We start from the raw sequence: 21,733 nt of genomic DNA on the forward strand, positions 1-21,733 counted from the left end.
TTCCTCTAATGCATTAAATTTTTTTTTTAGGGTGGGCATTTGCCCACCCTCAGATGAACTGGGATCCGCCCTTGCTTTTATTGTTAATGTTTATTTACAACTACTTCTTTTACTTTCTTTTCATGTTATATTTCCCTTTACTAGCATGATCATCCATTTTCCAAAGTTTATATGATAAATGTTACCTTCAAATTGAAGCAAAGTTTGAAGGCTTTAATCCGACCGAAGGCTGCCAAGAATAGCAACCTCTTCAAACCACTGAGAAGAGTGAGAAGAAGAAGATGAAGGCTAAGACGCGGGCAAAGAAGAAGGTTGTGGTTGCCTGCGAAGAGCGAAGCCGAAGGTAAAGAGGAAGGGCGAAGACGAAGGCTGGAGTTGGCAGACGCGATTAGCGAACCATTCGTCTTTTCAAACTTCGGGAGTCGGGATGGGCAGAGAGTCACGGGATTGAATAAATTAGGGCAAAAATTATTTTTGAGGGGGGTCAAACTTAAGAAAATATTCCTCTAATGCATTAAATTTTTTTTTTAGGGTGGGCATTTGCCCACCCTCAGATGAACTGGGATCCGCCCTTGCTTTTATTGTTAATGTTTATTTACAACTACTTCTTTTACTTTCTTTTCATGTTATATTTCCCTTTACTAGCATGATCATCCATTTTCCAAAGTTTATATGATAAATGTTACCTTCAAATTGAAGCAAAGTTTGAAGGCTTTAATCCGACCGAAGGCTGCCAAGAATAGCAACCTCTTCAAACCACTGAGAAGAGTGAGAAGAAGAAGATGAAGGCTAAGACGCGGGCAAAGAAGAAGGTTGTGGTTGCCTGCGAAGAGCGAAGCCGAAGGTAAAGAGGAAGGGCGAAGACGAAGGCTGGAGTTGGCAGACGCGATTAGCGAACCATTCGTCTTTTCAAACTTCGGGAGTCGGGATGGGCAGAGAGTCACGGGATTGAATAAATTAGGGCAAAAATTATTTTTGAGGGGGGTCAAACTTAAGAAAATATTCCTCTAATGCATTAAATTTTTTTTTTTAGGGTGGGCATTTGCCCACCCTCAGATGAACTGGGATCCGCCCTTGCTTTTATTGTTAATGTTTATTTACAACTACTTCTTTTACTTTCTTTTCATGTTATATTTCCCTTTACTAGCATGATCATCCATTTTCCTCTCAATAAAATTGTTGAAAGATAAAACTAATAGAAAACCTCTAAAATTTATAGAGCGTTAGGCTTGCATTGTTCGGATTTTACATTTCTTGCTTTTCCTAAAAGTTACATTATAAAATATGTATTTTTTTTTTCCGTATTGAAGCTCTTCAACTAAGTTTCTTCATCATTTTATTAAATGAGTTTTTTTATATTTGAAGAAACCAAATAGGCCCATAAAAATAAAGCCCACATGCATTTACAAAATTTATAACAATGCAATAATTGCAATTTGAGCTTTGGCAGTTCAGTGCCCTTTTGTTGAATTAGTTTTAAGATCTTATATAGGGCTGTCAAAATTGGGTCACGGGTCGGGTTTGGGTCCAATCCGAAATTGACCCGATACTGTTCGACCCTAGCCGTTTTGCAAACGGGTCGGTTTTCCAAACCCAACCCGCTCCGGGTATATTTTACTAATTTTTTTTATTTAATTAAATTTATTTAAATCTAAATCATATTAAGATAAGATTTACTTCAATCAATTTAAAATAAATAAAACTTAATTTAATTTGGGCAACAATGTTTATTATTTTTTAGAAATATTATTTATTTTTTTCATAAAAATCTTTTAGAACCCTCCTAAATTAATTAAAAATGGGTAAAAACGGGTTGATTTCAAGTTTCCGGGTCAACCCGAATCCGACCCGATTTTACAAATGCGTTGAAATCCCTAACCCTAACCCGAACCTTGACCCGAATCCTAAATTTTCGGGTCGGGATTTTAGATCGGGTCAAATATTGACACCCCTACTGTTATTCAAGATATATTCTTTGCAAGAAATGACAAACAAGCAAACATTTATATCAATCAAATCAAACTAGTACATAACCATTTGTTTATCAAATAATCAGCTCCAGAACCTACAGCTTTGTCTTGAACATTGTAACATGTTTGAGCCTGTGAATTATATCTACAACAGAGCCAGCAGCAGCAAGCACAGAGACAAGAAGGGCAATAGCACTCAGGAAGCTAAGCACCACCCATTGCCATTGCCCCCTCCTGATCTTGGCCTGAGCCATATACATTGACACAGGAAAATGAACTGTCAGGGGCCAGAAGGCAATTGCACCAAGCAATCCCACAACTGCATTGAAGAAAGGGAGCATCATGGCTATCAATATTGTGAGCACGACGAAGGCCGAGCGAAGGATCAACTTGCATAAGGTGAAGCGGAAAGCTCGAGGCTTGCAGAATGGGAGTGCCAACATGTACACTTTGTGGAAGAAGACTGACTCTGGCCATTTTTTTGAGAGGTAATTTTCATATTTTGCATATATAGGCTGCCCATACACCTAAAAAAGTAAAACTATGAATGTTTAATGGATTGGCATTCACAATGAAATGTGAAGCTGGAAAAATACAGAGAAATAGGTTGAATCTGTGAGATGCAAAAATTTAATAGCTTTAGAAACCATATCCTATTTTCATGCAGAAAGGCTTACCTCCAAAGGTTTTGCTAAAAATAATGGTCATGAATGATAAACTGGTTCAGATAAAAAACTAATTTTTCTTGGAAAATATCATAACAATGTCAAATGAATTGCAGAAATCTTACCTGGAATGCTCCAATTAAGTGAACAATCACTGCAACATTAGCTATATCAACCAGCCAAAATGGTTCATAGAACCCTGTAAGAATATTGCCAGGTGCTTTGTTTCCAAATGCAGCATATCCAATGCAACCTACTGATACATAGAAGATTGTTGTCACACCAATCCCATGAAGAGAAGCCCTCTTCATTGTTTTGTTTTCTGGAGGTGGAGCTTTGATTGTATCCTGCACACATTTATGTCAAAAAGAAAAAGGGAGACTGATACATTTCATCAAAAACCTGTTTATTTGCAAAACTAATACGTTAGACCATTCCATATTTAGTGAAATTAAAAATACATGTTGAGAACTTATTATGCTTTTTGAGATTTGAGTGGTGTTATTGTAAATTATTATTGTTGTGTGTTGATTTTGCAAAATATATACATTATAAAAATACATAGAAGTAGAAAGCAATTTAGGCTTCGTTTGGGACAACTTTTTATTGCTTCTTAAAGAGACTTTTTAGTATAAAAATTACAATTGTTGTACTAAAAAGCCGCTTGAAGAAGCAGCAAAAAAAGTCGTCCCAAATGAAGCCGTAGTCATACCTGTATTTCTATCAAAAGCATGGAGTAGGTGTACGCAAATGCTATATTTCCAAGTGCTTGGAAAGCATACCAAACCTTGGTGGACAGAGACACAGTGCCACCAATTTTAGCTCCCAGAATAGTCCCTTGAAAGGTGTGGTTGGAAGCTAATTTGAATATGCACAAGAAGAGTGAAATAAAAGAGTAGGCAAAGGACATTGCAGCTGCAATCAATGAGATTACTGTTATCTTCTCCAAGTTTGGGAATTGTGATAGGACCAATTCAACTATTCCAAACAATATAAGATACAAGTTTCCTGATGTGTTGCAGTGAGCATTGCGACCTTTGTAGTGGAAGCAATTTGATCTATCAATTGCCCTATTTTATGAATAAAAAAAGGTGAATTCATCACTGATGTGTAGAATTATAGCTAAAAAAATAGAAAATTGTTCATCTTCAACATTGAACATTAATGAACTTACATCATGCTTGTTGCAGCAGTGATGACATAGCCAACCATAGTTCCCCATAGCAGTGCATACTGAGCAATGGCACAGAGGAAGACATTACGAGGTCCTATATTTAGAAGCAAGCATTTTGACAGTGGTTTGAGCTATGTTTTAGGAAATTTATCAAATTGAATTTTAGGGATGTTTTGCTTAATTGAAACTTCTCATATTTACTGAGAAAGATAAATGATAAAAAAAGAAACTCAAAGCTAAGGGTGACACGACACGAAATTCGGACTCGAGCCCGACCCAAAAATTTCAGGTTAGACCTGACCTGATTTCAAAATGGGTCAGGTTCGGATTTCCAATTGACCCGCGCGCCCGCCCGAGCCTGCTCGCACCCGCCCGCGTTGTGCCTGAAGCTGACCGCGGCTGCCCGCGCCTGCCAGCGGCCGCCTGTGAGCCCCCGAGGCAGCCCGCTCGCGCCGGTGCATGCGCCAGAGCCTGCCCGCCGTCCGCTATCTTGCTGTCCCGCCATCGCCGTCCTCTGGTTAATCGTGTCGGGTCAGGTCAACCCAGTAACATGACGGGTCGGGTCTGGGTCTCGATTTCCGATCCGTTTACATAACTGGGTAGGGTTAGGGTCGACCTGTTTGAATCGGGGTAAGTTCCGGGTTCGACACGAACCCAAACCGAAACCCGATTTTGACACCCCTACTCAAAGCCAACCATTCTGTTCTAAATAAATGCTTAACCTTCGTTCAAAAGCATGTTTCAATCACTTCCAAACGCTTCTTTTACAAACATTACCATACATGAGCTTATCCCATTTAGGTTTTTCATCTACACTCTTCTTAGGTTTTTTCTATTAAACTTTTCTTATTGACAAATATGTGAAGGGAAAATTACCTAAGCATGAACTAACTACATCCATGTAAGTATGATTTCTCTTCCCATGAATAGGATCAGGAGTTCTGTAGCAATCGCTGAGTAAATTTGCAGTGTAGTAAGTGACGATTGCACAAGCAAGAAGGGTGAAGGGGCCAAGTATCCATCCCATTTGAGCTACACTCCATGGCAAAGCAAGAACACCAGAGCCTATTATAGCTGTAATCGCATGTGCTGTTGCAGTCCATACAGTTCCTGAAGAAGAGTTTTGTAGACAATTAATTATCTTCTCTTTTTTTGCATATAAGATAAGATTAATTCTGTTGCTAAAGTGCAAAAAAAAAAGTTTAAATTTATGATTAATTAGAGATAATTAGGTCTTATTTTAATTTTTAAAAAAATTTAAAATAATACTTTTAATTTCACATTTAAAATGAAAAAATCAGAATAACAAAACAATATTGGGAATTTTACATACATACCACTTTATACTATCATATTTACATATCTAACACCTAAAACTTTAATATTACATGCATACCACCCTATATTATTTTAATATCAAATATGTCACTCATATTTTCTTCCTACCACTCAAAATTTCCATTTCTACCACTCATATTTGATAAGAAAATGAACTATGGGTGGTATATAAGTAATATTAAAGTTTTAGGTGTTAAATATATAACTATAGTAGTATAAAGTGGTATGTATGTAAATCTCCCTTTTTATATAAAAAGCCAAATTAGCCCTAGAGCATTGAAAACTTTTACTATAAGAAAAAAAAGTTGGTTAAGGTAAAGCTATTTCTGTAATAAAAAAAATTGATACTGTATTTCCAATCAAAATACTTTATATATTTAAAAAATAATAATAAATAACAAAAACTGCAAAATTGCAACCATAATTTTCTAATGAATGCAAAGGCTCAATTTTTTGCTTGAAGTTAGAAAAAAAAAAGTCAAAAAAAAAATCACTAATTATTTAAATATACATCATCAAAATTTGTAAAAAAATATAAATTTCATTTACACAAAAAATTTAGTCCAAAATAAAATCATCATTTTTTAAATATATTTATTATCTATAAGCAATCAAAGAAGCCCTAAATTTAACTTAATTGCTGGATTCTAGCTAAGACTTATTAATTGACAATAAAAACAAGTAAATTTGTTATATTTCATAGTAATATTGTAATTATTAAAAAATAAACAATGAATTTAAATTATAAAAATAAATTAAATTTCACACAATAAAATGAAAATTAAACAATCACTACAACTTTTTTTTTTCTTTTTTTGCCAAAAAGCTAACATGAAACCCTCATTTAAGAGAAATAATTGGAAGAACAAAAGTTAAACAAAAAAAAAGGGATGAGACCACTTCAAGTTGTAAGGAAAAAGAGTCAATAAAACTACTTATGATCTTTGTTAAGGTGGAATCCATTCAGCAAATCCCACTTTGATGCCTTCCCAACCTCTTCCACTTTGATGGAAGGCCATAAAGCACATTATAATTAAGGAAAAATATTTAATATTTTGGATGATTAATTTTTTTTAAAAAAAATAAAATAATGCAACAACAATAATATCGATCAAGTCTTTATCCCACCACGTGAGGTCCGCTACATGAATCCTTTTTCTCCATTGTGTCATATTAAAAGTTAAATACTTGTTTAAATCTAATAAAAAGATCATTTTTAATACTTTCTCACCAAATCTTTTAGTTTTTTCTCTAACTTTCTTAAAATAGGACAGTTCTAATACATTTAAGTTTCGCTTGGGGCGGCTTTCTTATTGCTTTTTAAAGCAGTTTTTAGTTCAAAAATTAATGTTTTTGTACTAAAATTTTTTTTACGAAGCAGAAAGAAAGTCATCCCAAACGAAGTTTTAATCTCCTAAGTGAGTCATCAAAAGACCGATGTTTTATGTGACCAAACATCTAAGGCGACTCTGGCCTTAATCTTATCTAACATTAGAGTTACTCCAACATTTTCACTTAAAAAAAATGAAAATTAATAATAAAATATATCATTTAAAATTTTCTTATAATTAGTATTCTCCTTAATAAATGAGTCTCAAATACTTTCAATATTTTGGATGATAATTAAAAAATATATCCTTAACGATAAAGCTAATTTAGGTATAATTACTTAGAAAAAGAAAAAAAAAAAGGAGAGACTAGTTCTCATATTTATTTATTAACAACATAGAAAAATTCATCTTTGAGTGTGTGGATCCAAAAAAATAATAGAAAATAAAGCAGTATCAAGGGAAATAAACGAGATGATGTACTTATTGCTTTCAGATGTGTTCTCCAACTAAGCATTTTTTTTATAAAATTAAAAAATTAGATTGATCCTATTTGATTGTTGCAATTTTAATTTTAATGTATTAATTGAAACATAGATGATCTTAAAGCTACAAGTTATATATGTCCACCAAAACTAATACTTGAGCATCAAAAGTTTTAGATAGTAGACTTTATAAGCTTAGGCTTCATTTGGGACGGCTTTGTTAATATTTTTTAAAACAGTTTTTTAGTACCAAAATTTCTTGAACTATAAATTTTTGTAATAGAAAGTTATTTTAGAAAGAAACAATAAAACAATCCCAAACGAAGCCTTAGTCTATCTTCAAGAAACAATGAAAAAAATGCCATGCAAAAAAGTGCAATGTAGGCCATGGATATCAAAGAAATGAGTCCATTTGAGGAGAGCTCATTATGCATTTATTAATATAATTAAAAGTCAAAAAATTCAGGCAAAATCACCACTATTTTGAAGATTATTGAGCACATATAAATGATCTAAAATACTAATTATATGAACCAAAATTTTAACCCCAAATTACCAATGAAACAATGAATAATAAATAAAGCATGCCTTTCTAACTAAAAGCTACACATTGAAGAGTGTTTAAAATGTGTATCTAGTGGACCAATCTTCTCATTTGACTATAAGACATTAAATTTCTCATTAAAAGTAGGAGCCAATTTTTTTAATGCAAATGAGAAGGGGAAGGAGAAACACTAAATAGAGCCTCATAGAAGGATATATAGAGGCTTAAAAAAGTTTGATGTGAAACATAAGCACTTGGGAGGGAGCCAAGTGCAGAAACATATGTGATGTAGAGAAAATCCTTAGAGTGACATCATAGAAAGGAGATGCTGATATGATGGTGGAAGCGAAGATCTACTTACAATAAACAAGACAAAGACTAACAACAAGAGATGAAGTTGGGCTTGAGGTCAAAGTCATTAAGCCCTAGTCAAGGGGTTCAGAGAAATAGGAGCTACAACACTTGAAGAAGGAGACAAGGGCAAATCCTGATCATTTGTTATTTGGTGGTTTCCCAGATTGTTTGTTCCTCTGGTGGGTTATTCTTTCTCTGTGCGTTTTCTGTGGAGGTTAATTTCTTTGAGGTTGACTGGAATTGCTTTGGGTTTTCTGGTTTTGGTTTGAATGGGAGGGCCTGGAGGGGTTGTTGTTGTGGTTGGTGTTGTGGTGGCTATTTCTGGTACCTGTTCGGTATGTTGCTGGTTTCTTTTGTTCTTACTATGATTTGGACCATTAAGGATTATATCGGTATTTCTAGTTATGCTCTCTTATACCCAACTAATACTTCTTTTTGGAGTTTTCGTGTGAGTTTTGAGTTATGCAATTTCTTTTTCTGGTACACTACGGGAAAACACGTATGATTAATGATGATGACTCTTAATTAGAGAAAATTAGGAGTGGCAGATATAGAGAGATTGCTTGTAATTAGCATTAGCAAGCTTAGCTTAAATATTAATGAAAAGTTGAACTCTTTGATTATTTGCAATGTTTTTGTTGCAAATATATCTGCATATACTGAAATTAAGCACACTATCTATTCAAAGAAGAGTGTTTGCTGAAAATAAACCTGTCCGAGTGTGGCCATCATCCTCTGCAAACCCCATGCTTTCTTTCTCCTCCACTGATCTTTCACTCCAACTCTCAGTCATCTCTGCTTCAGGGAAGAACTCTCTCTCTCTCTCTCTCTCTCTCTCTCTCTCTCTCTCTCTATCTCTTCAGTATCTCTCTCTCTTTCTTGTTTCTTCTTGGTCACTTAGCCAGCAATATATAAAAGATTAGTGAATGGATGATTCTCCATCATTTAAGAATAATTTCTTTTTGATGAGCTTGCCTTATTAGCTTATTATTATTTATCTTGAGATCATGAGTCGTGTTATTTCTCCTTTCACTTTAATTTGTGGTGCATAAGCATTTAGAAATTTGAAATGTAGTAATTATCTCTTTTATAATTGTTGCGGGCTAAAATATACGTTGTGATAAAGTTATAATTCTACGTCTTAGCGTTGCACAGATATCCAGCTCACACACAGAGAGCACAATATTTTTTATGTGGAAAACCTGGGAAAGGGAAAAAACCACTGGGGCCTAGCCCAGTTGAAAATGATTCAACTAGAATTTGAGCAAAGTATAATGGTCTGACTCGTCCTTGAAGACGACCAGATTACAAATGTCAACTGAAAGTTTCACAAAAGTTCATTGTTACTCCAACGTCAGGTGGTGGTCCGACAACACTTCGATGCCAGGCAATTGTCCGGCAATGACACTTCAGCGTCAGGGGACACTCCAGCTTCGGGTGGAACTTCGACGTCCTTTGATGGTCTGGTGGTGATTCGACAGAACTCTGGCGTCTCTTGGTGGTCCAGCGTTGGTGCAATAGAACTCCAGCGTCCCTTGGTGATTTGGCGATGGTGCGGCAGAACCTGGTGATGGTGCGACAGAACTTCGACGGTGGTGCGGTAGAACTCCGGCAGTGGTGCGGTAAAACTCTGGCGGTGGTCGAAGAGGAGCTAGGCGGCTGGAGCTTTCTTCCTTCTCTTCCTTCTTCTCTCTTGTGGATTCGTCTCGTCGAGCCGCTCGATTTGAATATAAGCATGTCATGATTGGAGACCGTTTGGTAGTCTAAATTGTTGTTTGATCCTTCCAAAAGTGCTTTGAGTCTTTGATTTGGACTCATTTGGGCTCATATTGGGCAAATTTTGGTGTCGTTGGGTTCGTGTATACCAGACACTCAGTTGACTGTAAGTTTGCATAAATCAGAGTTCGGATGGTCTCAATTTTAATTTTTGAAGCTTCCAACTTAATTTTGCCTCAAGATTTTTTCTCTATTAAGATAATTTTTTTATGATGTATTAATAATAAGATTATATATTAATTTTAGTTGGTATTAAAAAAAAAAAAGAGATAAAGCATCCCATTTAAAGACAACTTTTATATAAAGTATGAGTATTATTGGGAAGATGTGACTAAAGTTTTTACCATGATTATAAAAAGAGATTAACTTTAATTAGTTGTATTGATTTAATGATAATAAATTTTAATGATGTAATCTATTGATTATTTAATCAAACGTTATATATAATTTTATTAGCAGTAATCATGATGATTTAAAAAGTATATACATATATTATCTTTGAAATTGTATATATGATTTAGGATTATACATATATTGATCGTATAATAATATTGATAATGCCGATAAATCGACATTCTTCGGAGCTTAATTTTTTGAGAATAAATGATAAGACTTTCAAATACTCATGTCACGATAATCTAAATTTAAAAATCTATTTTTACTTTTTGATATAATTATTAGTAAATCATATTTTTGATTTACTTTGGATGAGATATTTCGATAAGCTTTTTAATAAAAATTATGAGAATACGATTGACTTTAATAATCATAACACTCAAAATAAAAACAAAGATATTTATTTTTATCATCGTGTTAATAAAATCGAAGTTGGAGAGATTAAAAAAAATTGAAGTGTGAAAAAGCAATGAGGCCTCATGATATTTCAATAGAAATATAAAAATACTTAGGAGATCAAAGAAATTATTAGCTTATTTTTTAATATTATTTTAAAGACTACAAAGATGCTAGATGAGTGGATGAGTGTATTGGTTCATACATTTAAGAATAAAGGTGACGAGTAAGAGTGTGTGAATTATAGATGAATTAAGTTAAGGAATTATACATTAAAATTATGAGAGAGAATAACTGAGAATAGGTTATGACGTGATATTAATGTTTCTCAAAATTAGTATGAATTTATTCCTGGTAGGTTTACTATGGAAGTTATACATTTGTTTAGAAGTTTGATGGGGAGGTATATAGAGGGTAAGGAGGACATGCACATGATATTTATTGATTTAGAGAATGCATATGAAAAAGTTTCAAGAGAAGTGCTATGCAGAGTTTTAGGAAAGGAGTTAAAAAAGTTTATATTCAAGTAATTAAGAATATTCATACATGACATGTTACTTGTGTTTAAACAGAAGGTGGTTTGACCAAATATTTTTCTATTCCAGTTGGATTACATCAAGGGTCAGCTTTAAGCTCTTATCTTTTTTACTTTATTCATGGATACTCTTATCAGAAATTTGCAAGAAAATGTACCCTAGTGTATGCATTTTGTTGATGATATTCTTCTTCTTGAGAAGATTGGAGAGGGGGTTGAAGGAAAACATGAATTATGAACGTCAACTATATAGTCCAAATATTTTCATTTGAGAAGATATACAACCGAAGAAATGAAGCGTAATTTTAGTACTAATAAATTTAGTGGTAGGATTGTGACATTCAGTGATCAAGTCATTAAAAAGAGTGCATGTTTAATTTTAAATATATTGAGTCTATTGCCCAAAACGATGGTGAAACATCTGAGGATATTATTAGTAGAATTCAAAATTGGATAGTTGAAGTGGAGGACCGTACTGAGCTTATTATTAAATATCGAACTTCATAGGACTGTTTTAGGAGAATATATGTATTAGATCCAACCTACATTAAGAAAGGTAGAAAAATACCTACAAAGACTTGGCTAAACAATATTAGAAATGACAACTTTTATTAGATTTAAATGAGTTTTTGACTCTTAATAGTACACAATGAAGAAAATGATTCATATAGTCAGCCTCACAGTTGAATTAGGGCCTGGTGATGATGTTATTGTTTTTGGAGAAAGTAGTTTTTCAACTCAAAAATAAGAAAGATTTTTTTTTTTTTTTGAAATATTTTAGCTGATTTTCAAAAATTTCAAAGCATGCAAATCTTATTGTTTTATAAATAAGGATAGCAAGACATTAAAAAAAAAAACAGACAAAAACCAAGCAGGCAACCACGGAACCACCGATGTCACTAACTAGCAGTTTAAGCACGCCTGCGACTGTATGGATCTGGAAATGCCTTTTTTTTAGAGATTTTGGAACCCCTAAGAATATTTTTTTCTAATTTGGAGACAAAATTTTGACACTTTCTAAAGAAAACCTTTATATATGATTTCCAATACTTTTTGGAGAAGTTTGTGCCGAAGTTTTCAATAACTTCGATTCTAAAATCCTAACCAAGAAATTGATTAGAAGGGAGTAATTTGCTTCATAAATATAAAATTAGGTTCACACTAACGTTCAAGAAGTGATCGCACCTTCCAATCCTCATAAAATTGGGATTTTAAGTTTAAAAAATTCAAATTCATGAGCATTTTCAGATTTATTGACATTAACATCTGAAAATAAAGGTGCAACTGATTCGCTATAAAAAAAAAAATTATTCTGATTATACATAATTTTTAGACCTTAAAACTCCTAAAATTATGAATTTTTAGAGCTTTATCATATGTTACCCAAAGCTCACCATCAACAAACATTGATGGCACCGCCAAACTCTGACTATTGATCAACATTAACTCACTGCCCGCCACCATCAATTGACCCCGACCGCCTAACTAACTCCCGTCATCTCCATCACCCAACTTCAACTGTCACTTTACGCCGACGCCTGCCTTCATGGTTGCTCGATCTCTTCTCTTATTAGAAGAACAACTGATGCATTGTTTGACTTCCAACATTCTTAATAAATGGTCATATGATGTTTGCCAATGATTGATACCTAATGCTCGTCATAACACATACCAAAGACTGGTTAATATTGGATGCTCATCATTTCACATGATATTCTATCCAAAAACAAGAGAATGTCCAAGTCAACCAACAGTCATTGCTTGCTTCTAACAGTTCTTGTTGAATGCCATTCAAAGCCTACAAAGGATCAACATCTTACATTTTTCAACCACAAACATTCAATTTTAATCTTACATGTTGCTCAATCTCTCTTCTTACATGGAGGATGACCAATCTAATTATTGCAAGGTTTTTGATGTTCTTTATTGACTATCATCTAATGGCTGAAAATGATTGATATCTAACGCTCATCTTCCTTTTTGGTAACTAAACGTTTAACCAAGTTGACAACCCATGATGATCTAGTGCTATCACAATAAATAATTTTCATGATTCATATTAATAATATTGTATTATTAATTTCTCTAAGTATAAGGAATGCTACCTTTGTGATCCTTAATTCAGACAAATGGTATTATTTCAAGTTAATCTGGTTCACCCAACTTATTTGTGAGCTTGCAAAATTTACATACAACATTAAAATGACAAAGTTTCTGTTAGACCGGTCCAGTCGGTCCATAGTGGACCGGCTCACAAAGACAGAGGCGGGCTCTTCTGTCTCTCCTGTACATGCCAACCGATCTGCCACATCCAAAACAAACTATTTAGGAAGTATTTTTGAGGGAGTAAGGAGGGAAATTTGAATGTAAGGATTGTTTATAGAATTTCTTTTGGATTGTATGCATTAAATAGTTTGTTTTTCTAGGGTTAGGGCATCTTGAATTTGAGATCTTAGATTTTTTTTGGGCTCTAACGGTGTATAGAAATTTGGGAGAGATAGATCATCCTCTCGAATTGAGGATCTACTGTATCTTAGTATTTCCTTATGTATCTTTGATTATTGCAATAAAAACTACTGTTTTTCTAGTTTTCATTGGAGTTTGGAAGAGTTTTCTCGCTGTTTTTTTCCAAAATTTATAGGATTTATTTGAAATCTTCGAATATTTCCTATTAGTCTCTCTCTCATATGTAATGAATATTCCATCACACAACAAACTCAAAAGATACATGTTATTATACACTATAAACTCATCTCCTTCAAAAAAAAAAAAAATCTAATACTGAGCTGCAATTCCCAAAAGACTAAAAAATTAAAAAATCTCACCCTCACATCTTTTTCTCGTTTCCCCTTTCATGCAAAGGAACAGAAAAATCGAAGTCTTCCTTCTGAAAATTCCTTTATGTGGCGTACATTACGCAAAACTGATAACCTGTTTGCATATGGCCATCCAAAAAGAAGAAAAAAATAATAACTATGTCTAAACATGGATTAATTATTATGTGCGGATGTTGAACGTCGTCCGGAGGTCAATCAGAATGCGCCACGTCACCCCTTCGCTCGGTACAACGGCTCAGTACTGCTCAGTACCGTGGCTCGATGCTGTCGACATGGCGCATTCTGATTAATCTCCGGACGACGTTTTGCATCCGGCCTCCGCACAAAATAATTTATCTCTAAACATAATTCATTCTATAGCAACACCATATCATGCAACACATTCAAAATCGCAGATAACTTGCTTATCAGAATCCAAACCTGGGAAATGGCCAATATCATAGCCAGAAACAGCTTTAAATCCCTCATGCAAACCAACAGCAAACTCTTCCAGATGAATCCCCCCACCTTGGAAGAAATCTGCCATATGATTTCCCAATGATATTCCGCTCAAAGCAGCAGCTTCCATGCTTGAACCAAGTAACCAGTCACCACAAATGCCCGCACGCCCATAAGGATCAAAGATACAAGGAACACCAGGTGTGTTTATTGGCAGAGCCGCACCCCACAATTGAACTCTAGTATAAAATGGTTCGGGAAGCGATCCCTTAGACAATCCAAGAGCAGCTTCTACACCATCAAGCATCTCTGTCTTCACCTTTTCCGCAGTGACATTAGGAATATTTTCCTGTGGAACCTTGTTTCGTCTCCCATAACTAGCTGTGCTAAAAAAGGTCCAACATTGATGGGCACCATTACTACTCTGCAGAGGAAAAAGCTTACTGGTATTATTGCACATCCATGAAACAGATTCAATATTTTTCACAAAGGCTCCTTCCAATGCATTAAAATCTCCCTCAAAAGGAACAGGTAGTGGGTCTTCGAATGCTGCAAGAAGTGCCCAGATAGAACTAAGCTCAAGCTTTTTCATCTGCCTGAAGAGCTGTGGCAAACCTGAAGAAGAAAGCAGGCGGTTTGCACATTTTCCATTATGAGCAATAACAATTGCATCAAATGAACCACGGTTCTTTTCGTTCTCACTCAAGTGCCACATCCCATTGCAAGGTTCGAGCTTGCTGATCCAGCAAGGTCGAGTAATCTCAACCAAGTTAGTACCTTTATGAATTGAATCTGCAAGTGGACGCATACCGTCGATGCCAATATACTTTGTAGTAGAGCTTTGGATTGGGGTAAATCGTCCACCAGCTTCAAGCTCTCCAATCGTGCCCTTCCATTCAAGAACCAATCCTTCGGATACCCACCTATTAACCAGATTCTGAAATCTCGCGTCGCAAGCAGTAAAGAACTGAGCTGCGTGATCAAATACCAGTTTTTGCTGGGATTCGACCACTGCCCTTGTTGCCATTCGACCTCCCAAGCCATGAATTCCGGTGTCGAATACAGTAGATCGAATGCCCCTCTCCTCGAGAGTAGCGGCGCAGAGTAGGCCCGAGAGGCCACCGCCGATGATTGCGATTGAAGGGTTGTGGGAAACGGGGGTGGTGAAGTATACTTGTTCCTGTGAGAAGCTCTTTTTCATAGCTGATCTCCGGGAGGTTCCATAAGAGCTCGGTTTTCTTCGATTAGGGCGTTTAATAGGGCGGGAAGGGTTCATGGTTTCGGCATCCATGTATCGTTCCTTCGCGGCGCATACTGCGGATAGTGTTCGGCGAAGTTTGGGGGTTTTGTGAAGGAAAGGAGGACATACGTTAAGGGATTCGAGTAAGAGGGAGAAAGCTGAACCAGCTGCGGTCATAGCCGGATTTGGAAGTAGGATTAAGCGACCGTTGCAGGGAGCAATCGGAAGAAAACTGTATTGAGTGAAGTCTGGGAAGTTGAAGTACGGTAAAGGTTTCAGATAAATATGGTTCAATGAATGGGCCGGGCTAAACCCGAACTTGGTGTGGAAACCGGATAACCCGCAAGAAAACAAAGATAATAGAGAAAACAGGGGAAGCAAAGAGGGAAGAGGGAAGAAGCAGAAGTTTAGAGGTAGGTGGAGAAATTTTCAGATATCAGTATATTCATCTCTACCTCTTTTCCATCTCTTATACACTACATATATTAAGGAAATAACTAATAAAATGAAAATGCTGAGCTGGCTGGCCACTAGCTGGCGCCTGGCAGAAAGCAGAAAATATGCGGAATTACTAAAGAAGCGAAAGCGGAGGTCGTAGGTAGTTATACGGCATGATGGTGTTGAGCTGTCACGTGGAACCATGATACACCACATCAGGTCTCCCTGTCTGCCGGAGATTCATCGCCTGAGGAATTAGATTGAATGACCGCCGCATTAGGAGTTTTATAAGCAAAGATATCATATACATTGAAAGTAGAAGGTGTGAGGTACATCGGCAGAAGATCCATGATCTATGCGTTGTTGTTGATGCGCCGGAGAATTGGGACTGGTCCAATCTTCTTTGGACTGAGCTTGGAATATGTTCCAGGGGGGAACCTTTCTTTGGGAAGGCGAACCATGACAAGATCGCCGGGATGGAAAATTTGCTCTCTCCAGTGAAGATCGGCTTGTTGCTTGTATTGCTCATTAGCTGTTTCAAGTTTATCTCTGACATCTTGTAGCAACTTGGTATAGATCTCAGTAGTATTGGCGACAGTTTTGCTCTTGCACTGTGGAAGGATTGCGATATCTATCACATGGTTTGGGCATTTAGTATAGACAATGCTGAATGGGCATTGTCCAGTGGATCAGTTGGATATTGCATTGTACGCAAATTCTGCCTGTCCGAGGTAATCATCCCACTATTTAGGGTGTTCATAAGCAAGGCAACGCAACATGTTATCCAGGGTTCGGTTCACGACCTCTGTCTGCCCATCAGTCTGCGGATGATATGCATAACTCAATTTGATTTCAGTCCGCAGTCGCTTCCAGAGTTCCCGCCAAAAATGACTGACAAATTTTACATTGCGATCAGAGGTTATGTTGCGGGGAAGGCCGTGCAATCGGACAATTTCCTTAAAGAAGAGGATGGCGACGTTGAGAGCATCAAAAGTTTTCTTACATGCTAGAAAATGTGCCCTCTTCGAGAATTGGTCGACGACGACCATGATTGAGTCTGCACCGTGCTTCGTCCGCGGTAAACCCAATACGAAATCTATGCTTAAATCCTCCCATATTGAGTTCGGCACTGGCAAGGGCGTATAAAAACCCGTATTCTGAGCATTTCCCTTATAGATTTGGTAGATTGGGCACCGCTCGACAAAACGAGTGACATCCCGATGTAGGTGAGGCCAATAGAATCGACTATGTAGCTGTTCCAATGTCTTGGATTTGCCCAAGTGTGCTGCTAGCCGACCGATATGCAGCTCTTTGATTAGATGCTCTCGCCAGGAAGAAGCAGGCACGCACAAGGCGGGGCCTTTAAACAGAAAATTGTGTCGAATAGAGTACTCATGGAAGGGCGTTGGCGAGGCGCTGGACAAGTTCCTCCAAGGTTTAGAGAAATCATGATCCGTTGAGTACAAGTCTTGTAATGTCTCCAATCCCGGAGTGTCAACCTACAGCTTGGTCACCAAAATGGTGAGGTGGCTAAGAGCATCCGCCACACGATTTTTTGCTCCAGATTTGTGCTTCAGTACAAAGCTGAATCTTTGTAAAAATGTCAACCACCTCGCGTGAATCTTGTTCATAGTCTTTTTACTGTTAATGAATTGAAGGGCATGGTTGTCGCTGCTCAAGACGAAATCTTGGTGTAGGAGGTAGTGCTCCCACTACTTCAATGAGCGAACAAAAGCATACAATTCCTGCTCGTTAGCGGACCATTTTTGATGTGCAGGGCTCAACTTTTCACTGAAAAATTCGATCGGCCGCTCCTCCTGTGAAAGGATTGCGCCCACTCCTACGGCTGAAGCATCCGTATCAATGTGAAATGGCTTGTTGAAGTCTGGAATTGCCAATACGGGGGCGGATGTCAAGGCCGCCTTAATGGTATTGAAGCTGTGCTTCTGGTCTTGAGTCCACTGCAAGGTTTTATCTTTGAGGCAATTCGTAATTGGGGCCACGATTATGCTGAAACCTTTGATGAAGCGGCAGTAGAAGTTGGCAAGGCCAATGAAGCTACGAACTTTAGTAATTGACCACGGTGTTGGCCACTCCGTGATGGCTAAGACTTTCTGTGGATCCATGAGCACGCCTTTGCTGGAGACAACGAATCCGAGAAAGTGAACTTCTCTTGTAGCAAATTCGCATTTAGGAAAATTAATGTAGAGCTGATGCTCTCTTAAAATCTCAAAAATACTAGAAAGGTGGAGGCGGTGATCGGACAATGACTTGCTATAAACAAGTATGTCATCGAAGTAAACGACACAATACTTCTTGAGAACAGGCTTCAGAATTTTGTTCATGAGTCGCATGAACGTTACGGGGGCATTGCAAAGCCCAAAAGGCATGACCTGCCACTCGAATAGGCCATTTATGGTCTTGAAAGCGGTCTTCCACTCATCGCCGGGCCGCATTCGTATTTGGTGGTATCCGTTCCTCAAGTCCAATTTGGAGAGCACGATGGCGCCTGCCAGTTTATCGAGCATGTCTTCCAAGCAAGGTACCGGGAAGCGGTACTTAACGGTGATCTTGTTGATAGCCTGACTATCAACGCACATGCGCCAGCTACCATCTTTCTTCGGCACGAGCAGGGCCGGGACGACGCACGGACTGAGACTTGGTTAAATAAGCTGTTTCTGAAGTAGCCCGTCGACGATGTTCTGTAATGTTGTATGCTCCAGGGGACTCATTTTATAATGAGGTAGATTCGGCAAATTAGTCCCAGGCTGTAAATCAATCTGGTGCTACAAATTCCTCAAAGGGGGAAGTTTATTCGACAGTTCTGCTGGCCAAACATCATGATACTTATTCAGGATATCACTGATAGCAGTGGGTAACTCCGACCGCTGACTGATGGAGTTAGCTGATGCCGCAACAAGAGCCCACATTAGGGACGATTCTTTCCAGGAGTCGATAATGGTTTGGCCAGATACAATGTACATTGCAGAACTCTCAGGAGTTCCTTTGTCACTATCACTGGCGGAGTGCGAGAGTAGCCGAATTTTGCGATGTTTCCACTCGAAGGAGTAAGTGTTTGCGCGCCCATCATGTACAGCTCCCACATCGAATTTCCATGGTCGTCCGAGTATCAAGTGACAGATATCCATGTCTAGGACATTGCACAGGACCTCACACACATAACTCTTCCCAACTGAGAATGTTACTCGGCACATTTCAGACACAGCAATCTCTACTCCTTTTTCACCCAGCTTATCTTATAAGGATTTGGATTGCGTGTCGTTTTAAGATGCAATTTATGTACTACCGACCGAGATATGATGTTCTCGGTACAGCCATTATCAATCAAAACGTCGCAAACATTCCCATTGATTGTACAATGGATAAGAAATATGGAATGTCGTCGGGAGTTGTTGGTTTGGCGGGGTGCTATTAGCCTATTAGGAGCTTCTGCAGGACACATGCTACGGGTTCCCCATCATCTGCTTGAAGATCTTCGAAATCTTGTTCGTTCGAAATCTTGAAGCTCGGCATTATGATGATCATCCTCGGCCTCCCCTTCAAGCAATTGAATCTACTGCCGGTTGGGATAATTATTGGACTTATGTCAAGGTTGGAAGCAGCGGTAGCACTTGAGCGTGGTTGGTTTTACATACGGGTTAGCATCCCGAGCTGGAAATCTCGATCGCACAGCAACTGGAGGTCTCGGTTCGACGCCCAGTATAACCGCGCCGCAGGGGAAGGAGTTGCTGGCTTGTTTCCACTCAAACTGTGCGGTTTATTTACCTCTCCACTATGCTCTGCGTTGTAACGGCGGGTGCCGCTGCTTTTAGTATGTCTGTTAAGTTGAATTTCAACTTTCAGGGCATAATTCACTGCTTGCGACAGTGTCTATACATAATTCATCTCAAGCTTATCCTGGATGGCTTCTCGGAGACCTCCTATGTAACGCTCCACTAATTGAGCCTCGAATTCGCTCAGATTATTTCAAGCACTCAGCCTGTAAAACTCCTCCGTGTACTCGCTCACGGTCCTATTACCTTGCGAGCAGTGTTGGTATTGAAGATAGAGCATTTGCTCAAAGTTGGTAGGTAGGAAATGCCCTCTCAACAATCTCTTCATTCGGTACCAACTAGTGACATTCCCCTTGCCTTCTCGCCTTCGAGCTTGTAGAAGTTGCATCCACCATGCTCCAACTCCACCTTCAGTCGACAGGCCACATACTTGACCTATTTTTTGGGTGCAATCTCCATATAGTCGAAGAAGGCTTCAACGGCTCGCTCCCAATCCAGGTAATCTTCAATGTGCTGGCGTCCGTCAAAGAAAGGAATGTCCAACTTGATACGGAATTCGCCTTGTTGACGCTGTGGAGCTAGGTGCCTGCGGGGTTGCTCATAATAATTGGCTCTGTCCTCTTCCGCTGAATCAGATGCTTCCAACGGCTGCTGCCATTCGGCGTCGTCATCTGAGTCCGAGATCGCCGGAATGGTGTGGAGTCGACGGCCCAGGTGAGGACGCAGTGCCGGTGTAATTGCCGGCAGAACTGTTCTGCCAACCGTTTGTTGTGTTCGATTCGTCCTAAGGGATCGAATCTCGGTCTTCATCTCCGCAGAGAATCGGAAGAACTCCGTGGTAAGTGTTTCCAGCCAGCGAACATTGTCTGCTTGCGTCGCCCACATTGCATCCAAGCTACGATCCTCCTCGACCGCTGGACGTTTTCTTCCTTCCGCCATTAAGCTCGATACCGAGCTCTGATACCAAATGGTGTGGAAACCGGATAACTTGCAAGAAAACAAAGATAATAGAGAAAACATGGAAGCAAAGAGGGAAGAGGGAAGAAGAAGAAGTTTAGAGGTAGGTGGAGAAGTTTTCAGATATAAGTATATTCATCTCTACCTCTTTTCCATCTCTTTTACACTACATATATTAAGGAAACAACTAATAAAATGAAAATGCAGAGCTGGCTGGCCACTAGCTGGCGCCTGGCAGAAAACAAAAAATATGCGGAATTACTAAAGCAGCGAAAGTGGAGGTCATAGGTAGTTATACGGCATGATGGTCCGTTGAGCTGTCACGCGGAACCATGATACACCACATCAGAACTGAAGCCAATCCGGGCCATATCAATGTAGTGCAAGAGAGATTATTCTGAACGGACATCGAGAACTGTCCGAGCGTTGGTATCGCATTCGGTACGGAGTATAGTACCGTACTCAATATCTAGCACAGTACACTTTTGAGGTGATGTCACACATTTTTGTTGGTCTCTCAACAACGTCCATATTCCGCACAGAATAATTTTTCATAGTGCACAACGATGTCATAATTTTTCTTTCACATTTTAATTAGGCAAAATTTTAAAAAGGAACAAATTATTAATTAAAATTAGGTATAGAAGTAGAATCAAAAGGAAATTTCATTTTACTAGTTTTTAGAAACCTGAAAATTAAATCATAGTTTGTTGAAACCAAAAAATGATTTTCCGATTTCTCAAAAAATCAAATTATTAAAAATAATTTATTATAAAAAATAATAATTTGTTCGGTTATTAGAAACAGGAATTTTTCCGGTTTCAGTTAGAAACCCGAAAACTTTTTTCCGGTTTTTAATAACCGGAATTTAATATTTTATTTGAATGTCTTTTATTTTAATATTATATATAATAGTAAACATTCTGTAGAATTTATTTTAACATTTTATTTAAATTAAGTTAACTCTTAATTTAGGATGAGAGAAACTTGAGTAATTTTTTATTTTAAATACTTTTTATGAATAATTACTTTTTTAGGTTAATTTAAAATAAAAATTAATATAATTTA

The 21,733-nt window shown here is 37.6% G+C and overlaps 2 protein-coding genes across 3 annotated transcripts; both read right to left on the reverse strand.

Annotated features, from left to right (window-relative positions):
* Positions 1–1,980: 1,980 nt before the first annotated feature.
* LOC110105446 (amino acid permease 8) lies at positions 1,981–8,732 on the reverse strand. Of its 2 annotated transcripts, none has more exons than XM_020834956.2 (6): positions 8,570–8,732; positions 4,686–4,919; positions 3,810–3,903; positions 3,423–3,705; positions 2,761–2,982; positions 1,981–2,497 (listed from the first exon to the last, which is right to left on the reverse strand). In XM_020834956.2, exons 1-6 carry the CDS (start codon positions 8,649–8,651, stop codon positions 2,066–2,068), a joined length of 1,347 nt encoding a protein of 448 aa, XP_020690615.1. In that variant the 5' UTR covers positions 8,652–8,732; the 3' UTR covers positions 1,981–2,065. The 2 variants fall into 2 exon arrangements, with proteins under 2 accessions (XP_020690615.1, XP_020690614.1); XM_020834955.2 differs by having other exon boundaries at positions 3,348–3,705.
* Positions 8,733–14,135: 5,403 nt separating this feature from the next.
* LOC110105486 (renalase-like) lies at positions 14,136–15,899 on the reverse strand. The gene has a single exon (XM_020835017.2). The coding sequence runs from the start codon at positions 15,651–15,653 to the stop codon at positions 14,169–14,171; it is 1,485 nt and encodes a 494-aa protein (XP_020690676.1). The 5' UTR covers positions 15,654–15,899; the 3' UTR covers positions 14,136–14,168.
* Between the last annotated feature and the right edge of the window lie 5,834 nt (positions 15,900–21,733).

The sequence above is a fragment of the Dendrobium catenatum genome, unplaced genomic scaffold, assembly GCF_001605985.2.
Source record: "Dendrobium catenatum unplaced genomic scaffold, ASM160598v2 fragScaff_scaffold_621, whole genome shotgun sequence".
NCBI lineage: Eukaryota > Viridiplantae > Streptophyta > Magnoliopsida > Asparagales > Orchidaceae > Dendrobium > Dendrobium catenatum.